Source organism: Rhodotorula graminis (genome assembly GCF_001329695.1).
Source record: "Rhodotorula graminis WP1 unplaced genomic scaffold RHOBAscaffold_8, whole genome shotgun sequence".
Classification (NCBI taxonomy): Eukaryota; Fungi; Basidiomycota; class Microbotryomycetes; order Sporidiobolales; family Sporidiobolaceae; genus Rhodotorula; species Rhodotorula graminis.
Window position 1 is genome coordinate 421,276 of NW_017264935.1, and position 27,609 is coordinate 448,884.

General features: G+C 67.1%; 10 protein-coding genes and 2 non-coding genes across 12 annotated transcripts; 5 read left to right on the top strand and 7 right to left on the bottom strand.

The window, feature by feature from the left end:
- Positions 1-73: 73 nt before the first annotated feature.
- On the top strand, positions 74-1,373 carry RHOBADRAFT_54122 (uncharacterized protein; the record flags this gene model as incomplete). Its single annotated transcript, XM_018417161.1, has 2 exons — positions 74-1,254; positions 1,331-1,373. 2 exons carry the CDS (start codon positions 74-76, stop codon positions 1,371-1,373), a joined length of 1,224 nt encoding a protein of 407 aa, XP_018270328.1.
- Positions 1,374-1,888: 515 nt separating this feature from the next.
- On the top strand, positions 1,889-3,185 carry RHOBADRAFT_66573 (uncharacterized protein). The gene is made up of 7 exons (XM_018419013.1): positions 1,889-2,083; positions 2,273-2,328; positions 2,393-2,415; positions 2,499-2,661; positions 2,733-2,813; positions 2,887-2,996; positions 3,069-3,185. Exons 1-7 carry the CDS (start codon positions 1,998-2,000, stop codon positions 3,132-3,134), a joined length of 585 nt encoding a protein of 194 aa, XP_018270329.1. The 5' UTR covers positions 1,889-1,997; the 3' UTR covers positions 3,135-3,185.
- An 8-nt stretch (positions 3,186-3,193) lies between these two features.
- Positions 3,194-4,461, bottom strand: RHOBADRAFT_65189 (uncharacterized protein; the record flags this gene model as incomplete). Its single annotated transcript, XM_018418657.1, has 8 exons — positions 3,194-3,289; positions 3,358-3,448; positions 3,529-3,596; positions 3,659-3,717; positions 3,787-3,918; positions 3,981-4,047; positions 4,118-4,278; positions 4,362-4,461. The coding sequence occupies 8 exons, from the start codon at positions 4,456-4,458 to the stop codon at positions 3,233-3,235; spliced, it is 732 nt and encodes a 243-aa protein (XP_018270330.1). The 3' UTR covers positions 3,194-3,232.
- Positions 4,462-5,341: 880 nt separating this feature from the next.
- RHOBADRAFT_54125 (uncharacterized protein) lies at positions 5,342-7,835 on the bottom strand (the record flags this gene model as incomplete). The annotated part of the gene is made up of 8 exons (XM_018417162.1): positions 5,342-5,434; positions 5,501-5,568; positions 5,644-5,921; positions 5,992-6,339; positions 6,411-6,755; positions 6,818-7,031; positions 7,115-7,514; positions 7,816-7,835. The coding sequence occupies 8 exons, from the start codon at positions 7,833-7,835 to the stop codon at positions 5,395-5,397; spliced, it is 1,713 nt and encodes a 570-aa protein (XP_018270331.1). The 3' UTR covers positions 5,342-5,394.
- A 206-nt stretch (positions 7,836-8,041) lies between these two features.
- RHOBADRAFT_66575 (uncharacterized protein) lies at positions 8,042-9,322 on the bottom strand (the record flags this gene model as incomplete). The annotated part of the gene is made up of 4 exons (XM_018419014.1): positions 9,279-9,322; positions 9,014-9,211; positions 8,783-8,928; positions 8,042-8,714 (listed from the first exon to the last, which is right to left on the bottom strand). Coding segments are annotated over exons 2-4 (915 nt in total), but the record flags the coding sequence as incomplete, so codon positions are not given.
- A 4,218-nt stretch (positions 9,323-13,540) lies between these two features.
- RHOBADRAFT_t61 lies at positions 13,541-13,613 on the top strand. Its single transcript has one exon. It is a non-coding gene; the product is annotated as a tRNA-Lys (tRNA).
- A 281-nt stretch (positions 13,614-13,894) lies between these two features.
- Positions 13,895-13,967, bottom strand: RHOBADRAFT_t74. Its single transcript has one exon. It is a non-coding gene; the product is annotated as a tRNA-Lys (tRNA).
- A 527-nt stretch (positions 13,968-14,494) lies between these two features.
- Positions 14,495-16,656, bottom strand: RHOBADRAFT_15953 (uncharacterized protein; the record flags this gene model as incomplete). Its single annotated transcript, XM_018412287.1, has 15 exons — positions 14,495-14,563; positions 14,709-14,789; positions 14,851-14,935; positions 14,994-15,028; positions 15,091-15,125; positions 15,187-15,226; positions 15,299-15,397; positions 15,480-15,554; positions 15,678-15,724; positions 15,796-15,924; positions 15,988-16,082; positions 16,144-16,218; positions 16,260-16,335; positions 16,396-16,497; positions 16,563-16,656. 15 exons carry the CDS (start codon positions 16,654-16,656, stop codon positions 14,495-14,497), a joined length of 1,137 nt encoding a protein of 378 aa, XP_018270333.1.
- An 888-nt stretch (positions 16,657-17,544) lies between these two features.
- Positions 17,545-19,696, bottom strand: RHOBADRAFT_54128 (uncharacterized protein; the record flags this gene model as incomplete). The annotated part of the gene is made up of 4 exons (XM_018417163.1): positions 17,545-18,564; positions 18,639-19,012; positions 19,077-19,217; positions 19,288-19,696. The coding sequence occupies 4 exons, from the start codon at positions 19,694-19,696 to the stop codon at positions 17,545-17,547; spliced, it is 1,944 nt and encodes a 647-aa protein (XP_018270334.1).
- Positions 19,697-19,842: 146 nt separating this feature from the next.
- RHOBADRAFT_54129 (uncharacterized protein) lies at positions 19,843-21,629 on the top strand (the record flags this gene model as incomplete). Its single annotated transcript, XM_018417164.1, has 6 exons — positions 19,843-20,504; positions 20,597-20,816; positions 20,905-21,043; positions 21,113-21,161; positions 21,229-21,331; positions 21,401-21,629. The coding sequence occupies 6 exons, from the start codon at positions 19,843-19,845 to the stop codon at positions 21,497-21,499; spliced, it is 1,272 nt and encodes a 423-aa protein (XP_018270335.1). The 3' UTR covers positions 21,500-21,629.
- A 776-nt stretch (positions 21,630-22,405) lies between these two features.
- RHOBADRAFT_27769 (uncharacterized protein) lies at positions 22,406-23,180 on the bottom strand (the record flags this gene model as incomplete). Its single annotated transcript, XM_018412802.1, has 3 exons — positions 22,406-22,417; positions 22,516-22,916; positions 22,989-23,180. Coding segments are annotated over 3 exons (603 nt in total), but the record flags the coding sequence as incomplete, so codon positions are not given.
- Positions 23,181-24,225: 1,045 nt separating this feature from the next.
- RHOBADRAFT_66576 (uncharacterized protein) lies at positions 24,226-26,776 on the top strand. Its single transcript, XM_018419015.1, has 11 exons — positions 24,226-24,383; positions 24,566-24,751; positions 24,827-25,000; positions 25,070-25,104; positions 25,164-25,194; positions 25,259-25,573; positions 25,640-25,926; positions 25,996-26,094; positions 26,168-26,256; positions 26,317-26,392; positions 26,479-26,776. The coding sequence occupies exons 1-11, from the start codon at positions 24,265-24,267 to the stop codon at positions 26,700-26,702; spliced, it is 1,635 nt and encodes a 544-aa protein (XP_018270337.1). The 5' UTR covers positions 24,226-24,264; the 3' UTR covers positions 26,703-26,776.
- The last annotated feature ends 833 nt before the right edge of the window (positions 26,777-27,609 follow it).

A 27,609-nucleotide genomic window follows, 5' to 3' on the forward strand; every position in this document is an offset into this window, starting at 1 on the left:
GAGGGCGAGCGAGAAAGAGATGAGGCCGGACGGAGACTCCTCTCTGCCTCTGAACCTCGCCCGCTCGACCGACATGGGCAGCGTGCTGCCTGACGAGGTGCTCTCCCGCATACTGCACGAGCTGCACGCCGTCGCGCCCGGCCAAGTCGCCTCCCTCGCCGTCGTCCTCCCCACCCACGTCCGACAGGCGACCCTCGCTCGACCCGTCTTCACCTCGTCGCACGGCGTCCAGCAGTACCTCACTCGCGTACACAGCGGCGACAGCGACATTGTCGAACGTGCGCGGGTCATCACGATCCGGCGAGGGTCGAGGCGGGCACTGCCGGCGGCGGGCAAGGGCCGGCGGGCCAAGGGCGAGCCTGTCGAGGACGCCGTCACGCCTGAGGACCTCGTTCGACTCGCCCACACGCTCAAGCGTCTTGTCGAGCTCCGCCTCGTCGCGCCCGCGTTCGACTCGCTCCGCCGCCGCCAGGTCGACTTTGCGGCCAACCTGCCGCACCTCCGCTCGCTGTCGATTGTCGGGCGCGCGGGCGGGTCCAGCCGCGGCTTCAACCTGCACACCGTCGGCCAGGTCCTCCAGAACGCGCCCAACGTCGTCGACCTCGCCTTGCGCCATGTCAACTCGTACCGTGGCGCGCTCGGCGACCTCGCCCCTCCGTCGTGCCGCCTGTCCTCGTTCGCCCTGTTCGACACGCCCTCGATCACGTCCGACCAGCTGTCTTGGCTCCTGCAGGCGTCCATAGACGTCGACTCGCTCCGCACCATCGCCTTCGACCTCTCGCCCGACGTCCATCCCTCGCACCTTGCCGCGGTCAAGTGGGCCGCGACGCCCGTCAATCGCCTCGCCGTCACCTCGTCACGGCCCGAGGCCGTCGAGGGCATCGCGCAGCATTTCCCCTCGTTGCGCCAGTTCGCGTTCCGCTGCTCGTCAACGGTCGACCCGCACCGCCTCCTCGCGAGCTGCGCCTCGTGCGGGTCCATCGAGGTCGTCGAGGACCGGTCGCTCGGCCCAGCAGACGACTCGGCAAGCGCAGACGGAGGCGCAGAGCCCCTCGTCTGGGCTGAAGCGCTCGTCCTTGCGCGCCGCCGGCGACTGGCGGGCCTGGCGGGCTTGCGACGACTCGTGCTTGGGTCGCACCGCCGGGCGGAACCAGGGTTCGCCGTCCTCGAGGAGGTGTGTCGCGCGCACGGTGTACAGCTCGAGACGCACGAGATGGAGCGAGGGGCAAAGTCGCCGCCGTTCATCCCCATCGAGTGCGTCCTCCGCTTTCTCCTCTCGTCCCCTCCTTGGCGCCGACCCGGCACAGATATCGACGCCTTCATCTCGCAGCTTCGCCGCGCTCCACTCGCTCCACCTCGACTCCTGCGCCTGACTCGGGCCGAGCACGAGTAACCGGGTCCGCCGTCGTCGCCGCCGGGCCAAGCACCTGCCCACGCGCTTGACTTCCTACTACATGTGCGCCACCTCTCTCTCCTCGTATCTCGGTCCGAGTCATCGACTAATCGCCTTGCCTCTTGTTGAGCAACAGGGCCGGTCGACTCGACGTCGGGCGTCGAGGTCAGTGAGCGCGACTGCTCGAGGGTCGTCGCACTCGCCCGATTGGCGAGTACGGCGCGATCACGGTCGCGAGGCGCTTTGCGAACTCTGTGTAGAGTCTTCTGCAACGTACGAGCTGCTAGCTGCCGATTCGCTTGCCGCCCGCCCAGTTTCTTCGAGAGAGTCAGAGCCGCCGTGCAGCCTTGCGAGCTACTCGCTATCGCACGACCGTGCTCCTCTCGTGCAAGAGCTCTCGAGAGAGTACGGGAGCCATGCTGCCCGCGAGACGAGAGCTTTCGAGCGCTTGGTCGTCGTCCGCCATCGGAAGCACCGCCTCCGGATCCTCTCGCCTCTTTCCACACCTCTGCTCGCTCAGACCAGCTCGCGTCTGCGACACAGCTCTCTCCGCCCTTCCGACAGCGCACTCGTGCACGTTTGAGCCGGCCCGCCCTCACTCGCGATGAGCCTCTCCAACCCGATCAACCTGCCCAAGTGGCTCGCCGAGAACGCCGACCGCCTCAAGCCGCCGGTCGGTAACTTCTGCCTGTGCGTCTCTGTCTTTCTCAGGGACGATGCAGGCGGTGCGCGCGTCGCTGGGGCGGGAGGTGGACAGGGTGGACCTCGATGATGACGGGACGAGCAGATGAGAGAGTTCGGCGACGACGAGCTGGAGGGCTCGGATGGCAAGCTCCTAGCATCCAGTGACACTCTGAATGATGGCTCCCATGCGCGCAGATACGACGGAGGCGACTTCACCGTCATGGTCGTCGGCGGGCCCAACTCGCGCAATGGTGCGCCCTCCTGTCCTCCTCTCACTCCCTCTTCCTTCCCGAACTGACCCTTTGCGTCCAACAGACTATCACCTGAACGAGACCGAGGTGCGCCCGACCCGTTCACTCCTCCCTGCAACCCGCTGTCCGCTCGGGTCGCTGAACCGCATCCCGTTCGGCCCCTCCTGCAGGAATGGTTCTACCAGTACAAGGGCCACATGACGCTCAAGGTCGTCGACAACCCTGTCCGGGCCGAGCGCGTCACGACCAAGGAGGGGCTTGAGGCCGTCCGGGTCGAGGGCGGCGAGTTTCGCGAGATTACGATCGGCGAGGGCGAGATGTTCTTGCTGCCAGGTGCGCCCAGCTCGTTCTCTTGCGACCGTCTGCCCAGTCGAGACGATGATCGAGGCCCCGGCGCCATGCAGGGAACACGCCGCACAACCCGTGTCGCTACGCCGACACCGTGGGCATCGTCGTCGAGCGGGTGCGACCCGGCTCTGCCGTCGGTGCGTCTCTCTCTCTTTCTCTCCCTCTTCCTGTGCCCTCGCGATTGTCGCCTGACGACGAGCATGTCCTCAGACCGCCTGCGATGGTACTGCCAGAACCCGGAGCACAAGACGCCGACCGTCATCCGCGAGGTGTCCTTCCACTGCTCGGACCTCGGGACGCAGCTCAAGCCGCTGATTACTGTGCGTCCACCTCTCCCTCCTCTCTCTACTCTCTCTGTGCGTATCAGGGCTCATCCTTCGCGCGTGTCGCAGGAGTGGATGTCGACGCCCGAGCTGCGAGTTTGCCCCGAGTGCGGGCAGCAGGCCGAGGGCAAGTGAGGGCGAGCGTTTGTCGTTCCTCTCTGTGCAAAGCTTTCTCTCTCGCACTGGAGCCCTTTCGCGCTGAGAGGGCAGAGTGTCTGTTGCACGACCAACGTCTACATCGAGAGAAGCGAGCCCTCGTCGTCGAGCTGGGTGAGCCACTCGATGAACGCCTGCGAGAACGAGAGAATCAGTCTCTGCGCTCGAGGCGAATCCGAGAGAGGAAGAGAATACGACGCACCTGTCCAGGAAAGCCGACGCAGTTGTTGTAGTCTCCCTCGATGGCGCGAATGAGGAGGCCGCCCGTGCCCTGAATCGCGAAACCGCCCGCTCTGCGCGCACCAACGTCAGCGCACCAACGTCAGTGTCGTGACTGAGACCACCACAGCCGAGAGGAGAAGAGTGGGCGCACCGGTCGATGCCCTCGCCGCAGTCGACGTACGCCTTGAGGAGCCTGCGCGAGTTGTCGGCAAAGAGGACCTGCGAGCGAGGAGGCGCAGGTGAGCGGGGCCGCGCAACGAGGGTCGAGAATGGCTGCCCACCTTGGTCTTGACGATGAGCGACGTCGTCGAGTAGCCCGGCATCGACAACTGAGGTTGGACTGCGAGCGAGAGGCAGAGAGTCATGCTGCGGCTCAGGCGGCCGTGCGAGAGAAGGAGGAAGGACGCACCGATCGTCACGCCCGTAGCGACCTCGACCACCGCGTCCTGGTAGCTCTCGAGCATCTTGAGCTGGTCGTCCTTGTTCATCGGCTTCTCGAGGATGGTGGGTTCAGGGCCGGGGAGGATCACGACCGTGTCGGCTGCTCGGGGTGCGCAAGGTTCAGCTCGACGAACTCGAGAAAAGCGAGAAAGCGAGACGCACCGCCGATTACGAGGTCGGGCGCGTCGTCGGGCGACTCGCGCACGAGCTGCTCGTACACCTCGACGGCCTGCGAGAGGATCGAGGAGGAGAGGGTCAGCTCGCTCGGGTGCAGGCGAGGGAAAGGGTCGGGGGCGCACCTTTGCGCATCCTGTCGCCGCCGCGTACTCTGCCGGGTCGTCGTATCCAGCGTGGCTGAGCGTCTCGGGGAAAGTCGAGGGGACGATTCGTGGCGCGAGTCCGAGGGTGCGGAGGATCTCTGACCGACGTGGCGAGGCCGAGGCGAGGACGATGTGCTTCCCTGTGGCCATGCAGGCGCGCAGGTCAGTCCCCTGACGGCATCGTCGAGCGCGATGAGGGCGGCCGAAAGTGGGGAGGACGCACCTTTGAGCTTGGCGAAAACGGGCAGCTGGAGCGCGTGGGCGAGTACAGGCTCTTGCCGAGCGGCGCTCGAGACGAGAAGTGTCTTCTCGGAGCTCATCGTGTCGAGGGATCGCCAGCGGAAGGAGGCGTGAGAGCGCGGAGCGGAGTCCGCGACGACGACGAGCGAGGGCGTCTCTCGCACAGCTCTGGATGGCGTGGAAGCTTCGGCGATACAACAGAGCAGCTACACAGCGTCACCTGGGCCGGTCCAGCCCGTCTCGGAAGCCATCTAACCTCGCTTCCTCTCCGTCCTCGCCGCTCGACTCGAGGTCTGGTCGGCGCCTCCGCCGTCGCTCCTTCCACCTGTCCCGTTCCGCATTGACGACGAGTGGACGTCGTGCTGGAAGGGTGGGGCGGCCTGGTGAGCCAGGTGAGGACGGGTCGGCGGGAGGCGGCGGGTCGAGCGAGGAGAGGGCCGAGCGTCGTCGCGGCTGCTCGTCGGCGTACTGGACGAAGACGGCCATCATTGCGCCTGGGAGCCACCTGTGTGTGTCGACTCGTCAGTAGCGTGCTCAACGAGGAACTACCGGCTCGCCGTCGTGAGAGGACCGACCCGAGCATGGTCAACTCGAACGCGCTGCGCGGTGGACCCGAGGATCAGTGCGTGGCCTCGCTCGGAACTCGCACGAGAGGGAGAGAGAGAGAGAGAGCACGCACAGGATGAAGTCGAGGCCGAAGCCACGCTTCCTCGCGACGACGACGGGCGGCAGGAAGCAGCAGAGCGACAGCGCGACGGCGTCGTTGTCGAGCCAGCCAGCTCGCATGCGGCGGGCAGCGCGCACTCTCGAGAGGCGCGAGGGCAGAGCCGCGAAGAGAGAGCTGCAGCAAGGAGCGAGAGAATCGCGTGCGCAAAGACCGAGCCGGACACTCCTCGGACCCGGGCACCTCGAGGTCGTCCGTCTCCTCGAGCGCCTCCTGTCGTCGTCGCCGAGACCGCCGTGACGATCGGGAAACGCAATCAAATACAGGACAGCACCGGCCGGCGGACGATCTATCAGTTCGTGCGGCCGATCCGGCCGACAGCGCGCTTGAGCCTGCGGAAAGTCCGAGGGGTCAGTGCGAGCTCGGCGGCGAGAGAGAGTGAGGGAGACAGGACGCACTCGTAGAGGATGATCTCGCCCCAGATGTACGACCCAGGGAGGACGTCAGGGTGGAGGAAATCGCGGTACTGCGACGCGAGAAGACGAGGTCAGTGAGGAAACTCGAGACGGAGGACGAGGGGCGAGGGAGGACTGGGACGCACATGATGCTCCTGCCCCTCAAGCAGCTTGCCAATCTCGTCCACCCGCAGCCGCTCGTCGAACCCGTAGTCCGTCTCGTCATCGCGCTGCCGCGCCTCTTTGGCCGCCCGGACCTCGTCGAGCGCCTCGTGCGGGAACAGGCGCTCGCGCAGGCCCTCGAGCGAGTCGCGCATGTTCTGCAGGAAGGTCGGGTGCGTCGCGAGCGAGCTCACGCGCAAGTCGTGGACCGTCTTGCGGGCGAGGGCGTCGAGAGGAGCGACGCGAGCGTACGGCGTATAGTCTGTGGACGGCGACGACGAGTGAGCGCCGGCGCCGAGTGCGCGCAGGCATAATGGAGAAGAGGGACGCACTGTTGCGCTTGGTGTGGTGCATCGTGCGCCAGCTGATCGGCGGGCCGTCGCGGATGCCCTTGGGCCCGGGGAAGGCCCGGGCGACCTCCTGCAGGACGGCGGCGGCCGACTTGGTCCACCGGTCCTCGCGCACGCGCCCGATGTCGCCGAACGCGAGGTCGCTGTCCTTGGGGTACGGGCGAGAGATGCCGGCGGCGATAAAGTCCTCCTCGGTCATGGCGCGCAGGTCCCAGAAGCCGGACGCGACCTCGATCAGGTTCGGCTTGAGGAGCTGAGGGCGGCCCGTGTGCTCGGCGAGGCGCTCGAGCATGGGCAGGGCGACGTGGTTGAAGCGCTGGATCCAACTTGCTGCGAGAGGGAGAGAAAGAAGATCAGTGGGCCGCACGAGGGAGGAGCGGCGAGGGGAGAAGGGGGCGCACAGGGGCCGTGGAAGAAGTCCTCCGTCTGGAACACCTCCTCCATGTCCTCGAGGCCCCACATGAACGTCGAGACGATGGTCGCGTTGTACTCGGGGATGTCGCACATCCACGGGCGCGTGAAGAACCAGCTGTTCTTGCGGTCGTTCTCCCACATGTCCTCGAGCCGGCGCCGAGCTGCTTTCGCCTCGATCGACGCCTCGGTCTCCTTGCCGTCGGGGCCGAGCAGGGTCGGCATCGGCTTGCGGTACGTCGGCGGTGAAGCTGGGTGGTCGGGGTCGATGTTGGTCGCGTTGCCGCCAACGAGGTCGCAGAAGTCGGCGAGGTGCAGTCGCTCCATCGAGTCACCTGCGAGCGTCTCAGGAGTCAGTCGTCGAGAAGAGGGGCGGGACGAGGGGACGAGGGCGCACCGAGAAGCAGGATCGTCGCGTTCTCGAACCACGGGTAGAACGGCACGTCGCCCTCGTCTCGCAGCTGTCGCAGGGTCGTGTCGTGCGAGCGAGATGGCCCTCGTTGGCGGACCGCGTCGGGCTTCTGCCGGAACGCCTCGATCGACTTGTTGAGCCCGAGCATGATGCGCGACGGCGGGCACGCGTCCTCGTACGGGCGCCAGATGTTCTTGGACTGCGTGAGCGCAAGGGTGTGCGGGTCAGCTCGTGGACGGAGGCCTCGGGGAGGCAGGAAAGGAGGGCGGGCAGGGGACGCACCGGCGTGACGACGTCGACCTGCAGCCGACCTGGCTCCTTGAACGGGTTGCAGCGCCACTCGCTCGGGACGTCGCTCGTCTCGAAGTTGTAGGCGATCTTGTGGCGAGCGTCGAGCTGGACGTCTTGCTCTGGGACGACGAGAGGTCGAGCGAGCCAAACGACGAGCGCGACAGCGACCGCCGCGACGGCCGCCTTGGTCGCGAGCCGCCGCCAGCCTGCGGCTCGCCGCCCTGGACCGAGCGGCGTAGCTCCAGCGACTCGGCCGCCGCTGACCGAATTGGCGCGCGAGTGGCCGCGGCTATGCGCCGCCTTCTCCTGGTAGGCGGTCGAGGACGACTCGGCGTCGGTCGGGGTGGACGACAGGAGCGAGTAGGCGCCGAGTCGAGGGGACGGGGCCATGCTGCAGCGAGTCGGCACGCCGCGAGTGTGTGCCAGGAGGGGAGGACGAGGACGAGAGCTGAGCGAGGTCGAGGGAGGCGAGCTCCAGCTCCTGCTGCGCCGCCGAGGCGTCGTGGCTGAGCCTGGCCGCCCCACCTTTGATGAACTCGGAACCCGGGTCGCAACGCAACAGCTCGAGCGGCGGCCGAGAACGGAAGGCAAGTTGCGACGAGGCGGGTCGCGCCTCGAGGCGCGTCGGTCTCGAACGGCGACGCTCAGGTGCGCTCGAGCCGGCTCTCTCGTCAAAGCCTCGGGCAGCGCACAGCATGTAGAGCGAGGCCATGCATTGCGAGAACTTGAACGTCGACGAGCGGCGGCTACACGCAGAGTCGCACACCTTCTGCCCCGCCCCCTCCCTCGCTCGAACCGCCGCCGCCAGTCACCCTCGTCCCGCTCGACGCACACCGGCTCCTCAGCCGCGGTACCGCTCCTTCTCCCAGCTCTTCCACATGCCCCTGAGCACGCCGCGCTCGGCCTCCTCGTCCTCGCCGAGCATGCCCTTCATGAGCGCCTCGCGCTCCCACTTGCCCATGGCGTCCATGACCTCGAACCAGCCGCCCTGCAGCTCGGTGCGCAACGCCGACGGGATGGGGCACGTCGGGTGGACGCACGCGCGCAGGTAGTTGAGCAGGAGGAAGGGCGCGTGCTTAGAGAGCGGCGCCGCGAGCGACGTGGTGGTCGACGACGAGTCGTCGATGGCGCCGTGCTTGCGCTTGCCGGCCGTCGTCGTCGTCGTCTTGGCCGTCAACGACCCGAGCAAGCGGCCGAGCGCCTTGGCCTCGGCCTTGCCGACCGCCTGCGCGCCGCCTGCCCAGATCCACGCCGGGAACGTCGTCCTCGCCTCGCGCTCGGCTCGCTGCCCGAGGCTCGCCTGGCTCTCGACGTCATCGAGCGACGCGCCGAGAGTGCCGAGACCCGCTCGGCGTAACACGGAAAGGAGGGCGGACAGGGTGGCGATGACGAGGGGGAAGAGAGGGACGACGTGGTCCTTGCGGTGGCGGACGATGTGGCCGACGGTGACGACGAGCGTCTGGTACAGCTGCGACGCGGCTCGCGCGTCCGACTCTGACGGCGACGACCCAGGTACGGCGGGCGACGGGCGAAGGATGTGCGAGACGATCGAGAGGACGGACGAGATGTTGAAGCGCGACAGGAGGAGGGGCTGCAAGGGGCAAGGACAGTCAGTCGACTGGCGGTGGATGACGCAGTCAGAAAGAAGAGGAGCCGCACCCGTTCGCCGCAGATGCTGTCGAGGAACCGGGCCGTGAGCGAGTAGACCTTGACGACGCCAGTTTGCGAGCCCTCGAGGTGCTCGACGACGAGCGCGAGTTGCCGCAAGACCTCCGACAGGGCAGCGCTAGCCACACGACTCGATCCTGTGGCGAGAGACACAGGGCAAGAGGAGGGGGGGACGTTAATCTCGGGCCGGCCGAGAGGTCGAAGAGGAACACGCTGACGCACCTTCAGGCCCGTGCAGGATAAAGACTTGGACGACAGCGAGCGTGTGCTCGAGACGGGCGATGCTGGTCGGGTCGGCAGGCGACACTGTCTCGCCCATAGCGCCGAGCAGGCTCGCAAGGTTGCCGAGCACTGCGCCGTACTCCTCGACCGGGGTGGCAGACGCGGTCCGAGCGAGGGCCGAATCGAGGACGTCTGCGGCTGCGTGAGTGGACGTCAGGAGGGTTCGAGGATGTGCGGAGGTTGAGCGGGCGAGAGAGAGAGGCACCGTCCGAGGCCAAAGTCGAGCGAATAGCCAGATGCGCGGCGAGGAACGTCTCGAACAGCTCGGACGAGCCCTTGATGTCCTCGTGGCTCTTGCGGCGGCGGTCGACCCGGTACGACAGGAGCTTGAGGATGGAGGACGCGACCTCGATGGCGGCTGGGTCGGCGGTGACGGCGGGAAGGTGGAGCAGGGCCGAGACGAGGGCGGCTTGCGAGAACTCGGCGTACGCTGTAGAGCAGACGCGTCAGGCCGGCGGCTCCTCGAGTCCTAGTCTCCTGCTCCTCGAGTTGGGAAACGAGAGGGCGTACCAGATGCATCGGCCGAGCTGCAGATCGAAAGCCAGTCGCGCACGAGCCACAGGATCCGGCACGTCTCGATGACGTCCGCCACGTCGAGGACAGCGCGTTGGTCGCGGGTCAGGGCGGCGAGCGAGACGGGCAACACCTTGTCGAGCGCCTTGCCGGCGTACTTGACGGACGACTTGAGGGCGTCGGCGAGTCGGGTCGGAAGGCTGCATAAAAGCGAGGAGTGAGTCCCTGCTCGACGGCTCGCTCGCGAGGGAGGACACGCACTGAGTCGAGTCGGGCACGGACTCTACGAGTGACTCGCAGAGGACGAGGAACGCGTGCTCGCGTGTCGTGAGCTGGATGTCGAGGTTGCCGACGCGCTTGGACAGGCTCTGCAACGGCTTCTCGCCGAACGACTGGACGAGGTCGACGAGCTCGACGGGCGAGGTCTTGAGGGCCGAAAGGGCGACACTGCGGCGACGACGCTCGTGAGCAGGCTGACCGGCGAGAGCCGAAAGAGAAATCGGGCTGGACGCACTCGATGACGGCCGTGCGGTACAAGTCCAAGGTCGCCGCTCGAGCGCCAGGCGGCGCATGGTCCATGAGCTGCGCGAAGACGGCGGTCGAGTTCGGCTGTTGCGGGGAAAGAGGAGCGTTAGGCGGGCCCGCGCCAACGACGGCGAGGGAGAGGTCACGCACGACCGAAACGCTCATGGCCGTGACGAACCGCCGCAGCTGGTCCTGGATCGAGCCCTTCTTGACGTCGTCGAGTTCACGAGAGGCGCACAGGAGCAGGTCGAGCGCGAGCGCTCGCTCGACAAGCTGAGCGCGCAGGTCCTTGCGGAGGTACTCGACAGGGACGACCGCGAGGGTGACGGGACATTGGCGGGCGGCGGCGACGAGCGACGAGGTGTCGGTACTGCTGGGCGTCGCGCCAGTCTTGAGCCACGAGAGCGCCTCGGTCGAGGTCGTCACGGGCGACGCGGTGACGAGGCGGACGAGGGCGGCTTGAACAGAAGCTGCGAGAGCGGCCGTGTAAGTCGACGTCTGCTCGTGGAAAGGGGCAGAGGCAGAGAACTGGACGCACCCTGCAGCCGGACGAGCTCCCAGAAGTCTGCGCGTTGCAGTAGAGCGCGCGTCGACCTCGCAAAGGTGAACGCCGACACGGGCGCCGACGACGAAAGGCCGAGTGTGGCGACGACGGACGCCGCGACTTGCTCGAGCTGCTCAGTCGAGGCGTAGGTACTGTGTGCGGGACGAGGCTCAGTATTGCGCCTTGTACAGACGGCGTCGTGAGGAGAGAGGGAGACGGACCTGATGACGGGGAGCCAGCGCCTCGCGACGAGCTCCCAGAGCGCGACAGGCACCTCGCGAGCCCGCAGTTCTCGCAAGAAGCCGCTCCATGCATGCTCGCTCGAGAAGGAACCGATGCGGGCGAGGAGCGCGGCGACGACCGCCTGCGCCTCGTGGCGGACGGCCTCGGTCGGCGTGCTGAGCTCGAAATGCTGGAGCAGGGTGCGGATCTGCGGTACGCAGGGATGCCAGGACAGTCAGGATCGGGTCGAGGCGAGGAGGAGGAGAGGCTAGAGCGCTGGACGTACCGCCTCGACCGCCGACTCGCCCACACCAGCCTCCACCACCTCGCGCAGACCGCCCCGCCGTCCTGCGCCCACAGTCCACCAGCCATTGCCCTCGAGTAGCCCTGCTCGACCGAGGCGCTCGACCGCCGCGTACCGCAGCTCGAGTAGCTCGACACCGAGGCGAGCCGCCGGGTTGTGCTCGCCGTTCCCGCCGCCGACGACGCCCGACGCTCGCCGACGCGCGTTGCCCTCCTCGCTCGACGGGCCGGCGTCCGTGTCGAACGGGGCCGACGAGGCTGCGCAGCTCGCCTCGACAAAGTCCTGCAGGCGCGAGTCGACCACCTCCTCGACGAAGCCCTTGAGCGGCTCGACGAGGGCGGCGAGCGCCGTTGCGGGAACGCCGCGGACGTAGATCGTCGTGACGCGGAGGCGTGACGCGGCGCCGAGGACGGCGGCCGATGGTGCCGCGACCGACGACACCTTGCGCTTCTTGGCCGGGCTCGGGGCGAGCTCCTGGACGGCCGACGTGGATGCCGAGGAGGCGAGCGCCGTACGTATAGGCGTGACGAGGTTCTCCCACGTCGCCCGGATCGCCGTCGGGCCGGTCGCCATGCCGGCGAGGGCGTGGTCGAGTTGCTCGAGGAAGGCGTGCGCGGTGAGGACGCTGTTGGCGGTGATGGCGAGGGAGGGCGAGCGGGTCGTCGAGGTCGAGGCGAGCGCGTCGGAGAGAAGGGTGAGGAGGGTCGGGAGGGAAAGGGAGCGCGAGTGGAACGCGACGAGGTCAGACAGGAAAGTCGACGTAGCCGACGTGGCGGCTGCGGTCGCAGGCGCGCTCGGCGCCCGGGCGAGGACCGCGAGCACACGGGGGATCGAGTGCTCGAGCGCCGAGTGGTCGATGCGCGACACGATCGCCAGCACGCCGACGAGCGCGTCGCGAACTGCAGCGTCCGCCGCCGAGTGCTCGAGGCGGGCGACGGCGCCGCCGACGACATCGTTGAGGACCCCGGTCCAGCTCTCCTCCGCCTGTCCCGCACGATACAGGTCCGCCCGCTCGACCTCCTCGAGCACGCCGGCAAGGGACGACGCCTTGTCGCCCTCGAGGGCGTCGCTCGTGCCGTCGACCTCGATCGCCTCGCCCGCTCGTGCCCAGCCGAGGTACGCGATGACGCGCCCCATCCACCTGCCCGCAAGCTCGCGGCGCTTGGCGAGGCCGAGGACCTCGAGCGCGCTCTTCTGCGCGCTCGGCGTCGGGAAGTTGGCCTTGGCCGGGAGGGGGAAGAGGACGGCGGCATGTGCGGCGAGCGCAGAGGCGTAGATGCCGGTGAAGGAGGGGAGTGCGGCGCATGACGAGGCGACGAGGTTTCGGGGGAGGGAGCTGAGGGCGGCGAGCAGTTCCGAGTCGACGGTCGAGGCGGCCGACTGCTCGGCCCCGCCGGCGGCGTACGAGTCGCGCGCGAGACCGCGCTTGAGGTTCTCGACGTTGAATATGGCGAGCTGCATCGTCTCGAGCAGGGACGTGCGGAAGGGCGAGGCGGACGGGAGCGACGCGAGGAGAGGAACGAGGGAGGGGAGGAGCGAGAGGGCATGCGCCGGGATCTGCACGGGCATAGAGATGTCAGGGTCGTCGACAACACGAGTCACGAGTAGAAGGAGAAGGAGAGGGCGCACCTTCTTGCCGCCTTTGCCTGCGTCGAGGACCATGGTGCGCAACGGCTTGAGCCAGTCGACGGCGAGGTCCTGCCACAGCGCCAGCTCCTCTGCGCTCGCCGCCGCCTCGACTGCTGCCCGCTCCTTGCTGCACACCGGCAGGCTCGCCGCGACGAGCTTGTCGTAGCCGTCGAGCGCCTGGTCGACCGTCGCCTTGCGCATGGCGACCGCCGCGAGTTTCCGCCAGACGGTCGCCGCGCTGCGCAGGAGGCCTGTGTCGGCTGCTCCTGCGCTGTAGAGGCCCACGAAGGCGACAAAGATGGGCAGCGGCGGCGTGTTGGCGGCGGTGGACGCGGTCGCCTCGGATGCACGGGCGAGGAGCGACCACAGGGCCGAGCTCTTGAGGGCCGCCTCGCCTGCGTCGGAGCGAGTCGCTCGCACGAGGTAGTCGAGCGCCCAGTCGCGAACGAGCGGCGGGAGCGAGGTCGAGGTGGGCTCGAGGTCGAGGGCGGACACGGCGCGCTGGACCTTGTCGTCGAGCGGCGTGGTCGGCGAGCGCAGCGCGTACAGCAGCTGCTGGTCTGCGACGGCGTGCGACATCCCTTGGCGAGCTGGGAGTGCGAGGTCGCGGTGCAGAGCCAGGCTGTCGTCCTGCGCTGAGCGAGGCGGTGCCCTTTGGCCCGAGCTTCTGTCCCCTGTTTCATTTTTGTGCTTTACTTGTTTGCTAGCTCAGTTCGATGCGTCAAGCACAGCCCGGTTAGCTCAGTCGGCAGAGCACCAGACTCTTAATCTGGTGGTCGTGGGTTCGAGCCCCACATTGGGCGAGTACTTTCTTTTGCTTCTGCGTTCTTTGTGGCCTAAGCGCACCCGTCGTAGCGACGGGCAGAAGTGCTTTTGCCGCCCGTACGACGCAGGACAGCGGGGGGCCGTGAGGCACGCAGTGCACCGAATTCGAGAAGGTACAGCTACTTTCGGCGCGTCTCCAAACGCCCAAAATCGCTGCCGCTCGTTCGTCCGAGGGTGTAAAAGAAGCTGTCGAGCACTCTGTCGCCTGGCTAGTACCGCGGAGGAGCCCAGGAAGAGCGTGAAGACAAAAAGAAAGGACCGCCCAATGTGGGGCTCGAACCCACGACCACCAGATTAAGAGTCTGGTGCTCTGCCGACTGAGCTAACCGGGGCTGCGCTTCATGCGGCGAGTCTGGCTTGCAAACTGGTAGAGCTTGGGTCTTTCGCGTCGGTTTGAGAAGGTCGACGTGGCACTTTCGACTATCGACGGCGAGTATGACCCGCCCTTGGCCGCGTGCGCGGGCCGCCTTGCATGCACCCACCTCTCACAGGATCAAAGGCCCGCTCGAAGCAGGCGCAAACGCCGATGCAAGGGAACGAGCCGACACGCACGAGACGCGCGCTCGGACCCCGCGTCCTGCTCTCGTCGCTCGATGTAGCGCTCCCTGTTGCTCGTGGCACAGACGAACGTCGAGCAGCTGGGCATTCGACGAACAGCTTGTCCGCACGCGACAGGTGGACCGGACGGGCTGGCTCTCGAGGCCGATCTCACGGATCCTCTCGCTCGGCTCCAGGCGCTCTAGTACAGCGCATCGATTGCAGGACGTGACATGCAGACGTAGTAGGGACAAAGGAGGGGGACGGCAGTGGGGCGAGAGGGCGCAAGAGGTGGGAAAGAAAGATCGAGCCGTGACGCTTCTCAACACGTGAACGCCTGGTTGCCGCCGGCCGGGTAGAACCAGAAGGCGACGGCGACGATGATGTACACCTGGCGGCGAAAGAGAGTCAGACGATGCGGGAGGGGAAACGGCTGAGCCGGAAAGAGGGAAGAGGGCGCACCATCATGAGGAGGAAGCCCTCAACTGCGGCGACGACGAGGAGGACGGTGAGCGTCTGCCGAAAGAAGGAGGAACGGCAGAGAAAGGAGACGTACGCCAGTTTGAGCGGCCGTCCTGGATCGTGTAGTTGACGATGAGAACGCTGAGGAAGAGAGTCTGTGGCCAAGGACAATGAGCGCGCACTCGCGACGAGTCGAAGAAGGGGACGAGGACGCACAATCGACTCGAACGGGTCGAAGAGGAGCGACAGAGGCTTGTCCATGATCCAGCCGAGGACGGTCATGAAGGGAATGACGAAGAGGCTGCAGGTTACGAGGTCAGTCGGGCTCGCTGAAAGGACGAAAGGGGGGTGCGACGCACGCAATCTGGATGCTCGAGCCGACGGCGACGCCCATCTGTGCGAGTCATAGGGAAGTCAGAACTAGACCCATGAGCGAGAGAGAGCGGGCAGACGCACCGAGAGGTCGATCTTGTCGTGGACCGAGACGGACACTGCGAGCGCTCTTGTCCAGTCAGCGACGGCGCCACGAGAGATATGCAGGTCGAGACGCACCTGCAGTGACGTGCTCGGCGGCATTGCCGACAATCGGGAGCTGTGGAGGAGGCCAAACGTGAACGCGAGTCGGGCGAAGAGGTGCGCGAGGGGAACGACAGCTCGGACGCACAAGGATGAGGCCAACCCACTCGACGCTGATCTCGGGGTGCGCCTCGGTCAGGCCATTGATGCTGCCGACGAGGAACTCGGCAGTGACGGCGACGAGGACCTGGGAAGCACGAAAGGGTCGAGTCAGTCCCGAGTCGCCCGAGGCAGAGGCGAGGGCAGATTCAGGCGAAACGGGGACGCACCGTGACGACGACGAGCAGCACAAGAGCGGCCCACTTGTTGAGCGTCGGCTCCTCGACTTCTTCCTCCTCCTCGTCCTCGGCAAGTCCCTCCTCGAGGCGACGCTGACGCTGAACGCTCTTGGCCTGCTTGAACGCGCGATGCTCCTTCATGCCCCACACAGGGCGACCGTCACGAAGCTTGGGGTCATTGTGGTCGACGTGGCCCTCGGCGTAGAGGTGCTGGTGCGTGAAGAGCTGGAAGAACACTGCGTGCGAGACCGGCGGTTCGAGAAGGTCAGGTCGGGACGACGTTCGAGGCGGGCGCTTCTGGACGCACAGTACGCGAGGTAGACGACGAGAAGGATGACGGCAATGCCTCGCGACATCTTGAGAATGCGGTCCTGCTCGATCTCGGCCGTCTGGTTGTCGGCAAAGGCGGCGTTGTAGCCGGCGGGGAGGAGGATGGCTGCGCGGCGAGAGGGTCAGTCAGTCATGCGTGGACGGCAGGACTCGATGAGAGGGGACGGACCGATGACGGAGATGACGAGCAGGGACGAGTTGAGCTGCGCGGCCGTGTCCTTGAAGCCCTGCTCCTGGAACTTGATGCCGCCCGCGAAGAAGCACCTGTGCATGACGAGCAGGTCAGTGTGCGCCAGGTAGATGAACGAGAGACGACGCGACGCACATGCCGAGGACGAGTAGAAGGTTGGACAGGATGGATCCGAGGAGCGACGACTGGACGACCTGTAGAAACGTGGCCCTCGAGTCAGTCCCGCTCGACGACGAACGAAAAGGGCTGACTTATGAATCTCGCATTTGACCAGGGCAATGATAGAGACGATGAGCTCGACGGCGTTGCCCAAGGTCGCGTTCATGACTGCAAAACGACGCTGGGTGAGCTCGGAACCTTCTCGAGGGGAAGGATCAGGGGACGCACGGCCTCCGAGAGTCTGTCCGACACGCAGAGCAAGCTCCTCGGTGCCGTAACCGAGCAACTTGGCGAGCGGGATGATGGCGAGGAACGTGAAGACGAAAACGACTGTCGCGAGGGCAGAAAGTTGGCGACGGTCTCGGCGCAGTCGATGCAGGTGGAGCGGGACGCACTTGTGTCGTTCTGGTGGGTGAAGTGGAGCGCCCAGCCGACAGGAATGAAGACGAGGAGGACGTTGAGCCAGCTGGCAAAGACGATGGCGCGCATCGACGCCGCCCAGGTCGGCTCGTTCTTGACGGGGCGGTCGGGGACGAACAGCTCGGTCTGCGGGGCCAGAGATTTCAGTTCATCGTCGCCGGCTGCACACGAGGAGAGGAGAAAGAGGGACGCACGAGACGCTCCCTGAGCGGCGGGGCGGTGAAGCTCGACTCCCTCGTCGCCTGCCTCGACCTCCTCGACGGCCGCGACGGCGGGTAGGCGCTGCTGCCCGCGCCGTCCGGCACGAGGTCGTTGGCCATCGTCACGCCCTTGCTCGCCGTGCTGCGGCTCGTGTTGCGGCGCTTCTCGCTCGCGCCGGCGACCTCGTGCGCAGAGCTGCGCGACGGCGACGACGACAGGTCCTCGTCGTGGTCGGGCGATGCAGAGCGACGGCCGTCCATGCGGTCGTCCATCTCCTTGCTCGTGCTCGCCTTGAGGGTCGACATGGCGGGTGGTGGCTGCGGGGCTGGCTTCGATCGAGGACGAGAAGTGCGCTGACGGCGGTCGAACGAGGCGGCGGTAGGGCGACGCGGCTGGTCGTGCTGGGTGTGCTGGGCAGGTGGCGCGTGCGACTGAGGGTGTGCGCGGTCGCTGGTGCGCTGTGGTGAGCCGGATGAGAGGGGGAGGCGAGGGAGCGAGCAACGAACGACGACGCGAGGCTCCGAAAATAGCACCAAGGGCGCGAGAGGCGGTGCACTCTCGCTGAGCAGCGTCACTCTTGTGTTTACAGACCGGGCGGACCACCGCAGTCAACCAGACTGGGCGACGAGGCGCGCTCTCTCTCGCTCGCGAAGGGGCTCGACCGCAGCCTCGCTCAATCTCGACCTCTGCTCAATCTCGCACGACCGCTCGTCCTGGTGCGCATCGTGCAGTGCAGCCTCGCTCCTCTCGGACCAGCTAGTCCCACCCTGCGCCGCCAAACAGACCCGAACCTGCTGCCGCACCGAGTCCGGCGAGGTGAGCGGCCGGCGCCTGCGCCTCGCCCTGCTCGCCGTCCTGCGACCTGCCGACCTCGACCGGCTTCGAGAGCCCGAGCAGCGCTCCGACGTCGACCTTGCGGTCCTGCGCCGCCGCGTCGTCTGCCGTCGCCGCCGCCGCCGCCTTGCGCTTCTTGCCGCCCTTGCCGTCGACCGCTCCTGGTCGCCGCACCTCGATGATCTTGGCGACCGACGTCTTCTGCTTCTCCTCCTTCGGCGCAGGTGCGGGCGCAGGTACAGGGGCGGATGTCGACGCTGGAGCCGTCTTGCTCGACGAGGACGAGGCCGACGAGTCGCCTTGCAGGGCGGCGAGGACGCCGGCCTTCTTCTTCTTGTCCTTCTTGTCCTTGGGCGTCGTCACCGCCGTCGTTGCGCTCGCGTCGACGGTCGCCGTGCTCGGAGAAAGCGCCTCGGCGACGACGGGCGCCGGTAACGCCTCTGCTGCGCCCGGGCCGCCTGCCGTACCCTCGCCCGCGCCGCCCTCCTTGGCCGCCCGCTTCTCGGCGCGGCTCTTGCGCTTCTTGGGCTTCTTGCGCTCGTCGTCGACCGCCGCCGACGCCTTGTCGTCGGTGCCCTCGGCGCCCGCCGATCCCGAACCCGCTCCTGCCGTTGCTGGGCCGGGCTCGACACTCGCGCCGTCGCCGTCGCCATCGCCGTCCTCGTCGTCGCGGACGCGCTTGTTCTTCCGCCCCTCGCCGACCTCCTCCTGGATGCCCTTCTTGCGCCTGCGGCGGTTCTCGCGCTCGCGCTCGCGGGCGCGCACAACGTCGTCGACGGCGACGGGCGCGTCGCGCTTGGCGTTGGCGGCGAGCGCCATCGGGCCGGCGTCGAGGATGCGCTGCTCCTCGGTGCGGAGCGCGCGGCGCGTCTTGAGGTCGGCGTGCTTGGCGTCGAAGCGGTGCGTGTCGAGGATGCGGAGCGAGGGAAGGAGGATCGTGAGCTGTGCGGGCGGGCAGGTACGAGGGTCAGTCCAGGATCTCGGACACGCCGAGGGAGTTGAACGTGAAAGCTCACCTTGGCCTTGAAGTTGTCGAAGCCGGCGTCGCGCACAGCGTCCTCGGCCACCTTGTTGCCCTTGAGCCCGAGGTTGACGACGGCGTCCTGCTTGGCGAGCTCGCGCAGGCCAAACCAGCTCTCGAACCCGCAGTTGCCGATGTCGAGGATCTCGAGGCCCTTGGCGCCGTCGGCCTTGCCCCACGTGCCAAAGTGAGGCGGGAGCGACGTCAGGGTCGGGTTGTCGTTGAGGCGGAGCTCGTGCAGGTGGGCGAGGGGCGACAGGTCGGGGAGCGAGGACGACGTGAGGCGGTTGTGCGCGGCCGAGATCTTCTTGAGCGAGGGGAGGGTCGCGAGGGTCGAGGGGAGGGCCGTGAGGGCGTTGTTCGAGACGACTGCGCGCGGTGGCCGAGGTCGTGAGCGAGGGTCGAGGGGGTAGAGAGGGAAAGGTCGACGTACCGATCGTGTTGAGGTCGGGAAGGTTGGCGACGTGCTTGAGGGCCGTGAGCGAGTTGTGCGACAGGACGAGCGCCTTGAGCTTGGAGAGCGACGCGACGCAGGCGGGCACCTCGGTCAGGCCGCAGTGGCTCGCGTTGAGGACTGTCGATGGGGCCGCGATGGTCAGTCATGGAGAGGGACTGCAGGTAGTGCGACGCGAGAGAGGACGCACCAAAGAGGGTCTGGAGCTGGTCGATGCCGGCCCAAGCGCCCGGGTCTGCGAGGGCGTTGCCCGACAGGTTGAGCCAGGTGAGGGACGTGGCGGCATGCTTGGCAAAGGCGATGCTCGACAGGGCGCAGTTGCTGAGGTTGAGCTTGGCGACGTTGGCGAGGTCGGCGGGGGCGGGAGGAGCGGTGAGCTGCTGTCCAGAGAGGTCGAGCTGTGCGGGCTGTGGCTTGGCCTTGGTCGGCGGCTTGGACCTGTCGGGAGGCGGACCGCGGCGCTGCTTGGTGCCCTCGTCGAGGTTGTCGCGGCTGAACGGTCGCGGACGACGAGCAGCAGATGAGCGAGGTTGGTCGGGAGCGGGCTTGGTGTAGGGTTTGCGCGGCGGCTGATGCTTGTTGTCCGAGTGCTGAGGCATGTTTCTGCGTGCGCACTGCAGCTCTGGATGCGAGCGCGGCGAGTTGCCGAGCCGAGAGTCGAGAGAGCTCGCTCGCTCGACGACTCTCTCCTGCTGCACCTCGCTTGCACGGCTGCGAGCGCGCGATCGAGCTCGCCTGGCAGCCCATGTGGACCCGCATCACCGCCCGCGCACTGCGCCCGGCAACTCGCTGCTACTCGTCCCTCCCCTCGTCCTCATCTCCCGCTCCGCCGTCCCTCCTCCCACCTGGCTCAGCCGCCATCCCGCACTCGACACTCCAGCGGCCCCAGCGACACAAGGCCAAGAAATCCAACCGCGGCGACCGCCCGCCGCCCCCGATCCCGCGCTCGCCGCTCGACGCCCCGCTCCTCCCCGTCGGCCTGCACCCGAACCCGTTCAGCCCGCACCGCAAGGGCGCACGCGGCATACCGGACGGCAAGGTCATCGCCCTCACCACGGCCAGCTCGTACAACACGCCCGAGCTCCTCCTCAACCTCGAGGCCCTCGGCCTCCTCGGCGGCGCCGTCAACCTCCTCGGCGAGGCCATCTTGCTCCCGCGCTGGTCCCCGTCATCATCATCGTCGTCGTCGTCGTCAACCGGCGAGTCGAGCGAGCCGGCGCACGAGGTCGGCGAGGTCTTCGTCTTCGAGTCGGGCACCGTCGTCCTGTGGGGCCTCTCGATGCACGCCGCCGAGACGTTCCTCCGCAAGGTGATTCGCGGCGGCGCTGCTGGGACGGGCGTCTACATCGAGGAGGGCCGCTACGGCGAGCCCGAGACCGAGCTCCTCGAGTACTGGGTCGGCAAAGGGTCCGTCCCTCCTCTTCTCTCCTTTCTATCTCTCGCCCCGGCCATGCCCTTTCTCTGCCTCGCTAACCTGTCCCCGTCACACCCGCACGCAGACCTACGCGCATGTCGGGCGACGCGATCCTCCTCTCGACGCCGCCAGTCGACGCCGACCTCCCGACCGCAGGCCAGGTCCCGGCGCCGCCGTCAAAGGGCCTCCTCGAGCGCCTCGCGTTCAGTGCCGGCATGGCGCGTGTCACCAAGCTCGGCGTCTACGAGGAGCAGTTTGACGAGTTTGCCGAGGGCGTCGCAGGCATCCCCAAGCTGCTCGAGTCGGTGCGTCCTCGAAGCCGCTCTCGGACCCTCTCCGACTCTCTCCCTCAGAGCCGGAAGTACTCATCTCGCAACTCGCACACGACCGCAGGGTTCCGAGTCACCGGTCAAGAAGCACGACATCATCAAGCGCGTCGGCACGCTGCACGCGTTCCGCCAGAAGCTCAATCTCGAAGACGAAAACCTCCTCGACGAGCCCGAGTTCCTGTGGGAGGACGCCGACTTGCACGGTGAGCCCTCTTCTTCTCCTCGCCTTGACTCTCTCGAGGGTTCGACACTGACCCTGCTCCACCTCGCAGCTCACTATACGTCCATCTGCAAGGCGCTCGAGTTCGAGAGCCGGCTCACGTCCGTCTCTCCCCTTTCCCTCCCTTGTCCATCTCCTTGACTGACACGTCTTGGCGTACGTCCGCAGCACGCTCAACGACCGAGTCGACTACGCCTTCTCGTTGCAGACGACCCTCATGGAGCTGCTCAACACCAAGACGTCGCACCGCCTCGAGTGGATCATTATCATCGTGTGTCCTCTCTCGCCTGCTCGATCGTCTCGGACACGTTGAACTGACCCTCTCCTCGTCCCGACACAGCTCATCGCCTTCGAGATCTCGCTCGTCCTGTACCGGGAGGGCCTGCCCTTCCTCGAGCGGTCGGCCGACTCGGACTCGCACAAGAAGGCGTCGCACTGAGTTCTCCACTTCCCCTCTTTCCTCTTGCACGACCAGAACCTCGTCGCCTCCCTCTCCTGTCTGTACCACTTCCGCATCTGCACGCACCCCTCCTGCCGCATCCTTTCTGTAAATCGGTCTCTTCCTCGTGCTCGCGCTCGGTCGAGAGAGAAAGTGCGGCCCGCGAGACTCTGCGTCTCGGCGAGAGAAACGAGGCGCAGAGGCCGGCAATGGCGAGGCCGAGGCAGGACAGGGACGACCTCGAAGGCTACGCTTTCGCTCTCTCGTGCTCTCAATGGCGGACGGCGAAAGACGAGGGAGAGAGGGCACGAAGCTCGGCCCGCTGAACGACCTGGCATTCACAGCCTGCCCCACCTCGTCGAGTCGTCCTCGAACCGCGCCGACGACTCGCGACTGCGCCCCGCCGCCGGACTCGCACGCCCGCCGAACGCGCCCGACCCGCCGAGCACCCCACCCGGGCTCGACTCCCTCACGCGCCGCTCGATGCGCTCGAACGCGCTCCCGCCGTCGCCGCCGCTCGCACCGAGCACCTTGCTGAGCGGGCTCTCGCCCGCACCGAGCGGCGAGGCCGTCCCGTCGCGCATGCGCGACGACACGTACGACGAGAAGCCGGGCGTGCGCGGCGTGCCCCGGTCGCTGCGACGCTCGACGCCCGACGCGCCCAGGCGCAGGTGCTCGTGGTCGTCGCCGCCCGTGCGAGGCTCGGACGAGCGCATGGCGCCCGTGTGCGACCGGCGCTCGCTGCCGCCGCGACGCAGGCCGTGTCGGGGCGAGGGCGAGTCGGAGCCGGACAGGTCCTGCAGCCGAGAGGGCGTCGCCGTCGGGGCGCCCGTGACCGGGTGCGGCTTGTAGTCGAGCTGGAGGGCGGCGGCGGCAGTCGAGGACAGGAGGGGGGACAGGGCGTTGCGGAGCGAGTCACTGTGAGGGACAGAGTAGGTTCAGTACGATGCGCAGAACAGTACGATGCGCAGAACGAGAAGAGGCACGTGAGAGACACAGAGAGAGAGAGCGCGCACCGAATGATGTCGCGCTCGGTGCGAGAGCTGGGCGCGACCCACAGCGACAGGATGTCCTCGTCGCGGCGGACCGACAGGACGACGCCGTTGACCTTGTCGCCGACGCGCTCGTCATCGCCGCCGATGCGCTCGCTCACGAGCGCGTACACGACCTCCTCCCACACGCGGTCGGCGACGCCCTTGCGCAGGCGCACGACCCAGCGACCGCCGCCGACGTTGGCCGAGTCCTCCCAAGCAGGCGCGATCGACGAGCGGAAGACGTTGTAGTCGCAGATCAGGTTGGTCGCGGCGGGAGCGGCCTCGTCTGCGTCGGTCGAGAAGAGCGAGTAGGTCGAGTGGGTCGAGGCGGGGAGGGCGGAGGGGGGAACGAGGTGGGCGAGGAACGGGTGGAGCGACTCGATCTGTTGGGCAGAGTGGGCAAGAGTGTGTCAGTCTCGTCCCGCCTCGAGGAGTGGGACTCGCGCAGGACGCACGCTCGAGAACCCGCCGAGCTTGACGACGCCGCCTTCCCAGTCCTCGCGCGACTCCTTCTCCTTCTGGACCGGTGCGCCGGCCTTCTCGTCCTTCTTGTTGCTCTTGGTGCCGGCCTGGCGCTGCGAGAACCACACGTCCCAGGTGTACTTGAGCGGGTGGATCGAGTCGTCGACGCCGGGTGCGGCTGCGCCGCCGAGCGCGAGCGACAGGGACGGGGCCGCGGCCTTCTTGCGCTGCGGTGCGCCCCACGGGTCGCTTACGGCGGGCGACGCGAGGGACGACGAGCCGCGAGTCTGGTAGGTCGGGAACGACGGCTCGCGACGGCGCGACGAGGCCGTTGGGGTGGTGCTGCTGGACAAGGCCGAGGGCATGACGGGCGTGCGGGCGAGCTGCTGGATGGCGGAGTGGGTGGTGCGGGAGCTGGACTGCTCTGTCGAGGTCGTGGGCGGTGCAGGGGACTTTCGGCGCGATGAGGCGGAGCGAGGCGGACGAGCTTGGGAAGAGGCGACAGGTGGACGAGGGTGGGCGGACGGTGACGAGTGCTGGTCTATCGAGTCTAGTGATGCTTCTAGCGAGCTCTTGAAGGGTACAGGCGTGGGTGGAGCGGGCGAGGCGGTGGTGAGGATTTCGTCCGCTCCTCTTCCTCGTGTTACCGGCGCTCGCAAGTCTCGCTCAAAGTCGGCAGCGTTCTGTCGTGCTCTGCGGTGCTGCTCTCTCCGTCGCTCTTCGAGAGGCGGGCAACCAGCTTGAAGCGCTCAACACGAGCGAGACGCGCCGGGCAAAGGTTCCTCGAGCGTGCGGGCTCGCTACCGGCCGTTCTTTACGAGCGCGCCTTGCCAGCTACCTACAGACGCCTGAGGCGAGAAGCGAGCGCTGCGTAAATTGTGAGGACGCCGTGCCGACGGACTTGTGCCGAACGCGGAGGCGCCAACTCGGACAACGGCTCGCTCTTCTCGCTCCTCCTCTCTACTCGCCTGCGCAGGACGCCCGCTGCTGCTCTCGCTCGCACGCATGGCACCCGTGCCACCGTCGGCCGACCACCCGCCGTTACCGACGAGCAGCCCCGTCGACCTTCCCCTCACCGCCTCGCCGTCGCGGCGAACGTCCACCTCGACAGCCTCGTCGACTATCGGCACCCTCGCCGACGCAGACACAACTAGCGCACTGGGCAGTCGAGATGGAGGCGGGGCCGGCGCAAGAGATGGGCGAGGACTTGTTCCGGGGCGGCGGCGGGAGGTTGGTGCAACCGTCGGCGGCGGCGAGGGCGGGGACGAGATGCCGAGGGTCAAGCGCGTCGTCACGACGGGCACGCTTGCACCGCCGCCGTACTCGGTCTATTCGCCCAAGATGCGCTGGTTCATCGTCGGCCTCGTCTCGCTCGCCGGCCTCTTCTCGTGCGTCCCTCCTTTCCTCTCTCTCGCGGTCACCGACCTCGTTCTCCAACTGACTCGTGACCTGAATTCTCTCCTGCCCCGTCCCCTCGTGCCCGCCTGCACGGTCCCGATCAATCGCCGCCTCGTCTCGACGCCGACGTGCACCCCCTTCGTTCGTCCTCCTCGCCGCCCTCGTACCGCAGACCTTTGTCCGCAAACATCTACTTCCCCGTCATCCCGGCCATCTCGCGCGACCTCGGCGTCAGCGTCGAGCAGATCAACGTCTCGGTCGTCGTCTACATGATCTTGCAGGGCGTCGCTCCTTCTTTCTTCGGCGCCATCTGCGACGTCCTCGGTCGCCGGCCCGTCTACCTCTTCACCTTCGTCATGTGCGTCACTGCGCGCTCTCTCTCTCTCTCTCGCAGTCGCACGGTCGCCGTCCCGACACTTTGCCCCTTGCGCAGCTACCTCGGCGCCTGTGCCGGCCTCGCCAACACGCACGAGTACTGGCTCCTGCTCGTCCTGCGCGGCGTCCAAGCCGCAGGCTCATCTTCGGTCATCGCCATCGGCTCGGGCACGATTGGCGATATCGCGCCGCCCAAGGACCGAGGCATGTTGGTCGCCGTGTTTGGGCTCGGGTGCGCTCGACCCTCTTCCTCGCAGCGCACTCTACGGCGCCCTCACTCACCTGTTTCGCCCTCTCGCAGGCCCATGGTCGGACCTTGTATCGGTCCTGTCGTCGGTGCGCCCGTCTCGGCCCCTCGTCTCGCCCCGAGCCGTTCCTGACGTTGACATCCACAGGTGGCCTGCTCGCGAACGCCTACGGCTGGCAGTGAGCTCGTCTCTCCTCTCGTTCCGTGTCGTGACGGCATCTGACGCTCTGTCCTTGCGCGCAGGTCCCTCTTCTGGTTCTTGTTCGCGTTCGGCGCCGTCGTCCTCGTCCTTCTCGCCCTCGTCCTCCCCGAGACGCTGCGATCCCTCGTCGGCAACGGCTCGATACCGGCTCGCGGCGTCAACCGCTCCCTCGTCTCGATCTGGCAGGAGCATCGGCGGCGGCGCGAGGTCGGCAAAGCGGCCGAGCCGGACGCGGCGAGCCTCGCGGCGCGACCGCCCAAGAAGGGCTGGAAGGACGTCAAGCCGTTCGCGCCGCTCAAGATGTTCCTCGAGAAGGACGTCTTCCTCGTCCTCACCTTCAACGCCGTCTGCTATACGTGAGCCTGCTCGTGCTCCCCTCGTCGTCACCGCCCTCGACTGACCCTTGTCAATATCGGCCACAGTTTGTTCTACTGCGTCACGACCTCGACCGGCACGGTGTTCCAGACGACGTACAGCCTGAACGAGTCGGAGCTCGGCCTGTGTTTTCTCGCCAACGGTATCGGATGCCTCCTCGCGACGTTCGTCAACGGCCCGCGCCTGACGGCCGACTACAAGCACGTCGCGCGCCGCGTCGAGCAGAAGCGCCTCGAGGAAGGCGTCAGCATCGAGGAGCAGGAGAAGGAGCGCAAGAAGGACCAGAACGACCTGTCCCACTTCCCGATCGAGCACGCTCGCCTGCGGTCCATGCGTGCGTCCCCTCTCTCTCGCCCTCGACGACCTCGGCGACGGTGGACCTAATAGAGTTTGCGTCCGACAGCCTACTTCTTCGTCGGCCTGATCTCGTCGACCATCGTGTACGGCTGGGTCGTCGACGAGGGCGTCCACCTTTCGGTCCCGCTCATCATGCAGTTCATCGGTGCGTCTTCGTCCTTCTTCGCCCCCGCTCCCCGCAGCAGGTCACTCAAGATTCTTCTCGACCCCCTTTGCAGTCGGATTGACCGTAACGAGCGTCATGAACAGTGTCAACACGCTGCTCGTCGACTTGTACCCGGGCCAGTCGGCGTCGGCGATCGCGGCCGTGCGTCCCGTTCCCTCTTCTTCAGCCGGACCCCGACCTGACGCTCTCGTGCGCGCACAGAACAACCTGTACCGTTGCCTCTTGGGCGCCGCCGGCACAGGCTTCATCGACCCGCTCCTCAAGCGACTCGGCCCAGGTCCGTCCTCCTCCTCTCTCTCTCTCCCCTGCCTCGCCTCGCCTCGCCTCGCCGCCGCGAAAGCTGACCACTTGCCGTGCACACAGGGTGGGCTTTCACCATGCTCTCGCTCGTTACCTGCCTCTTCCTCCCGCTCGCGATCCTCGAGTGGCGCAAGGGCATGAGGTGGCGGGCCGAGCGCAGGGCTCGACTTGCGCGACAAGCGGCCAAGGTTGAGGAGCGCATGAGGGAGAAGGTGCGGACGTTGGAGAAGGAACACGAGGGCGAGAGAGGTACGAGCGCAGGTGGCGCTGGCTGTCCAAATTCCTAGTCTAGATTCACATCACTTGTCTTGTGTAGACCTACGCATCCCTTCTCTTGCATGATCGTTCAGCCACGCGCTCGAGAACCAGTGGGCGCTCGCCCGGGACGAGTTCAAGGTCTGCTCGGCACTCGCGTCCCTCGTTCCCCTCCCACCTCTCGGCCCTCACGACCGGGCTCGCTCAGACTGGCTCGAGTCGGTACCTGCACATCTTGGCATCATTCATCTGCTTCATGCGCACCACTGCGAGCGCTCGCCGCCGGCGCAGGGCGCGTCACATCTTCATCAGCAACTCGCGTCGTCCGACCTCTCTCGACTGGCGGTAACGGTTCATGGGCCTGTGGGTATCGTCGTCGAGGACTATCGCAGCATCACGGAGACTACTGGGCCAGGCGACCGCGCTGTGCGGGCTGTGGGCGACTGGTGCGTCCCCCTCCTCCCCGCCTCCCCGTGTTTGGCGCCCCTCTCCCTCTCTCCTAGCCCCCTCTGCCACCTCGCGACGCGGTGCAGGCGTCTCGGTGGACTGACCCGGTCACCTTACAGGCGGAACGGCTGCGCAAGGCGAGCGGGGCGGTCCTCTGGGCGGCGCGAGGCGGGCTCTTGACCTCGAGGCGGCTCGTCTTGTCCTTTGTACGTCCCGCGCACTCTCTCTCTCCCTTGCAGGACCTTCATGTGGGTCTGTGCTCCTCGCCGAGCCGCGCACTGACCCTCTCGACCTCGCGCCGCAGGTTAGTCGCGCCCTCGATGGCACCTCTCCCTTCTCGGACTCGAAAGCTTCCCCTCGCGCCCTTGCTGCGCCGCGCGACGGCGCCCTTTCATGTCCGAACGCTCTTCTCGTCCCTAGCGAGCGTCCCCAGACCGCTCAGAGCTCTCGTTCGGCGTCGCACTCGTCCCGGCGGCTCAGCGAGTCGAGCCG

What these genes read in the sequence shown, in the direction of transcription:
- RHOBADRAFT_66573 (XM_018419013.1), top strand. Translation starts at nt 1,998, where the DNA reads ATGAGCCTCTCCAACCCGATCAACCTGCCCAAGTGGCTCGCCGAGAAC. An exon ending in ATCACCTGAACGAGACCGAG is followed by an intron (nt 2,416 to 2,498) that starts GTGCGCCCGACC and finishes CCCCTCCTGCAG; the next exon opens with GAATGGTTCTACCAGTACAA. An exon ending in GCGACCCGGCTCTGCCGTCG is followed by an intron (nt 2,814 to 2,886) that starts GTGCGTCTCTCT and finishes GCATGTCCTCAG; the next exon opens with ACCGCCTGCGATGGTACTGC.
- RHOBADRAFT_66576 (XM_018419015.1), top strand. Translation starts at nt 24,265, where the DNA reads ATGCCGAGGGTCAAGCGCGTCGTCACGACGGGCACGCTTGCACCGCCG. An exon ending in GCTCATCATGCAGTTCATCG is followed by an intron (nt 26,095 to 26,167) that starts GTGCGTCTTCGT and finishes CCCCCTTTGCAG; the next exon opens with TCGGATTGACCGTAACGAGC. An exon ending in CCTCAAGCGACTCGGCCCAG is followed by an intron (nt 26,393 to 26,478) that starts GTCCGTCCTCCT and finishes CCGTGCACACAG; the next exon opens with GGTGGGCTTTCACCATGCTC.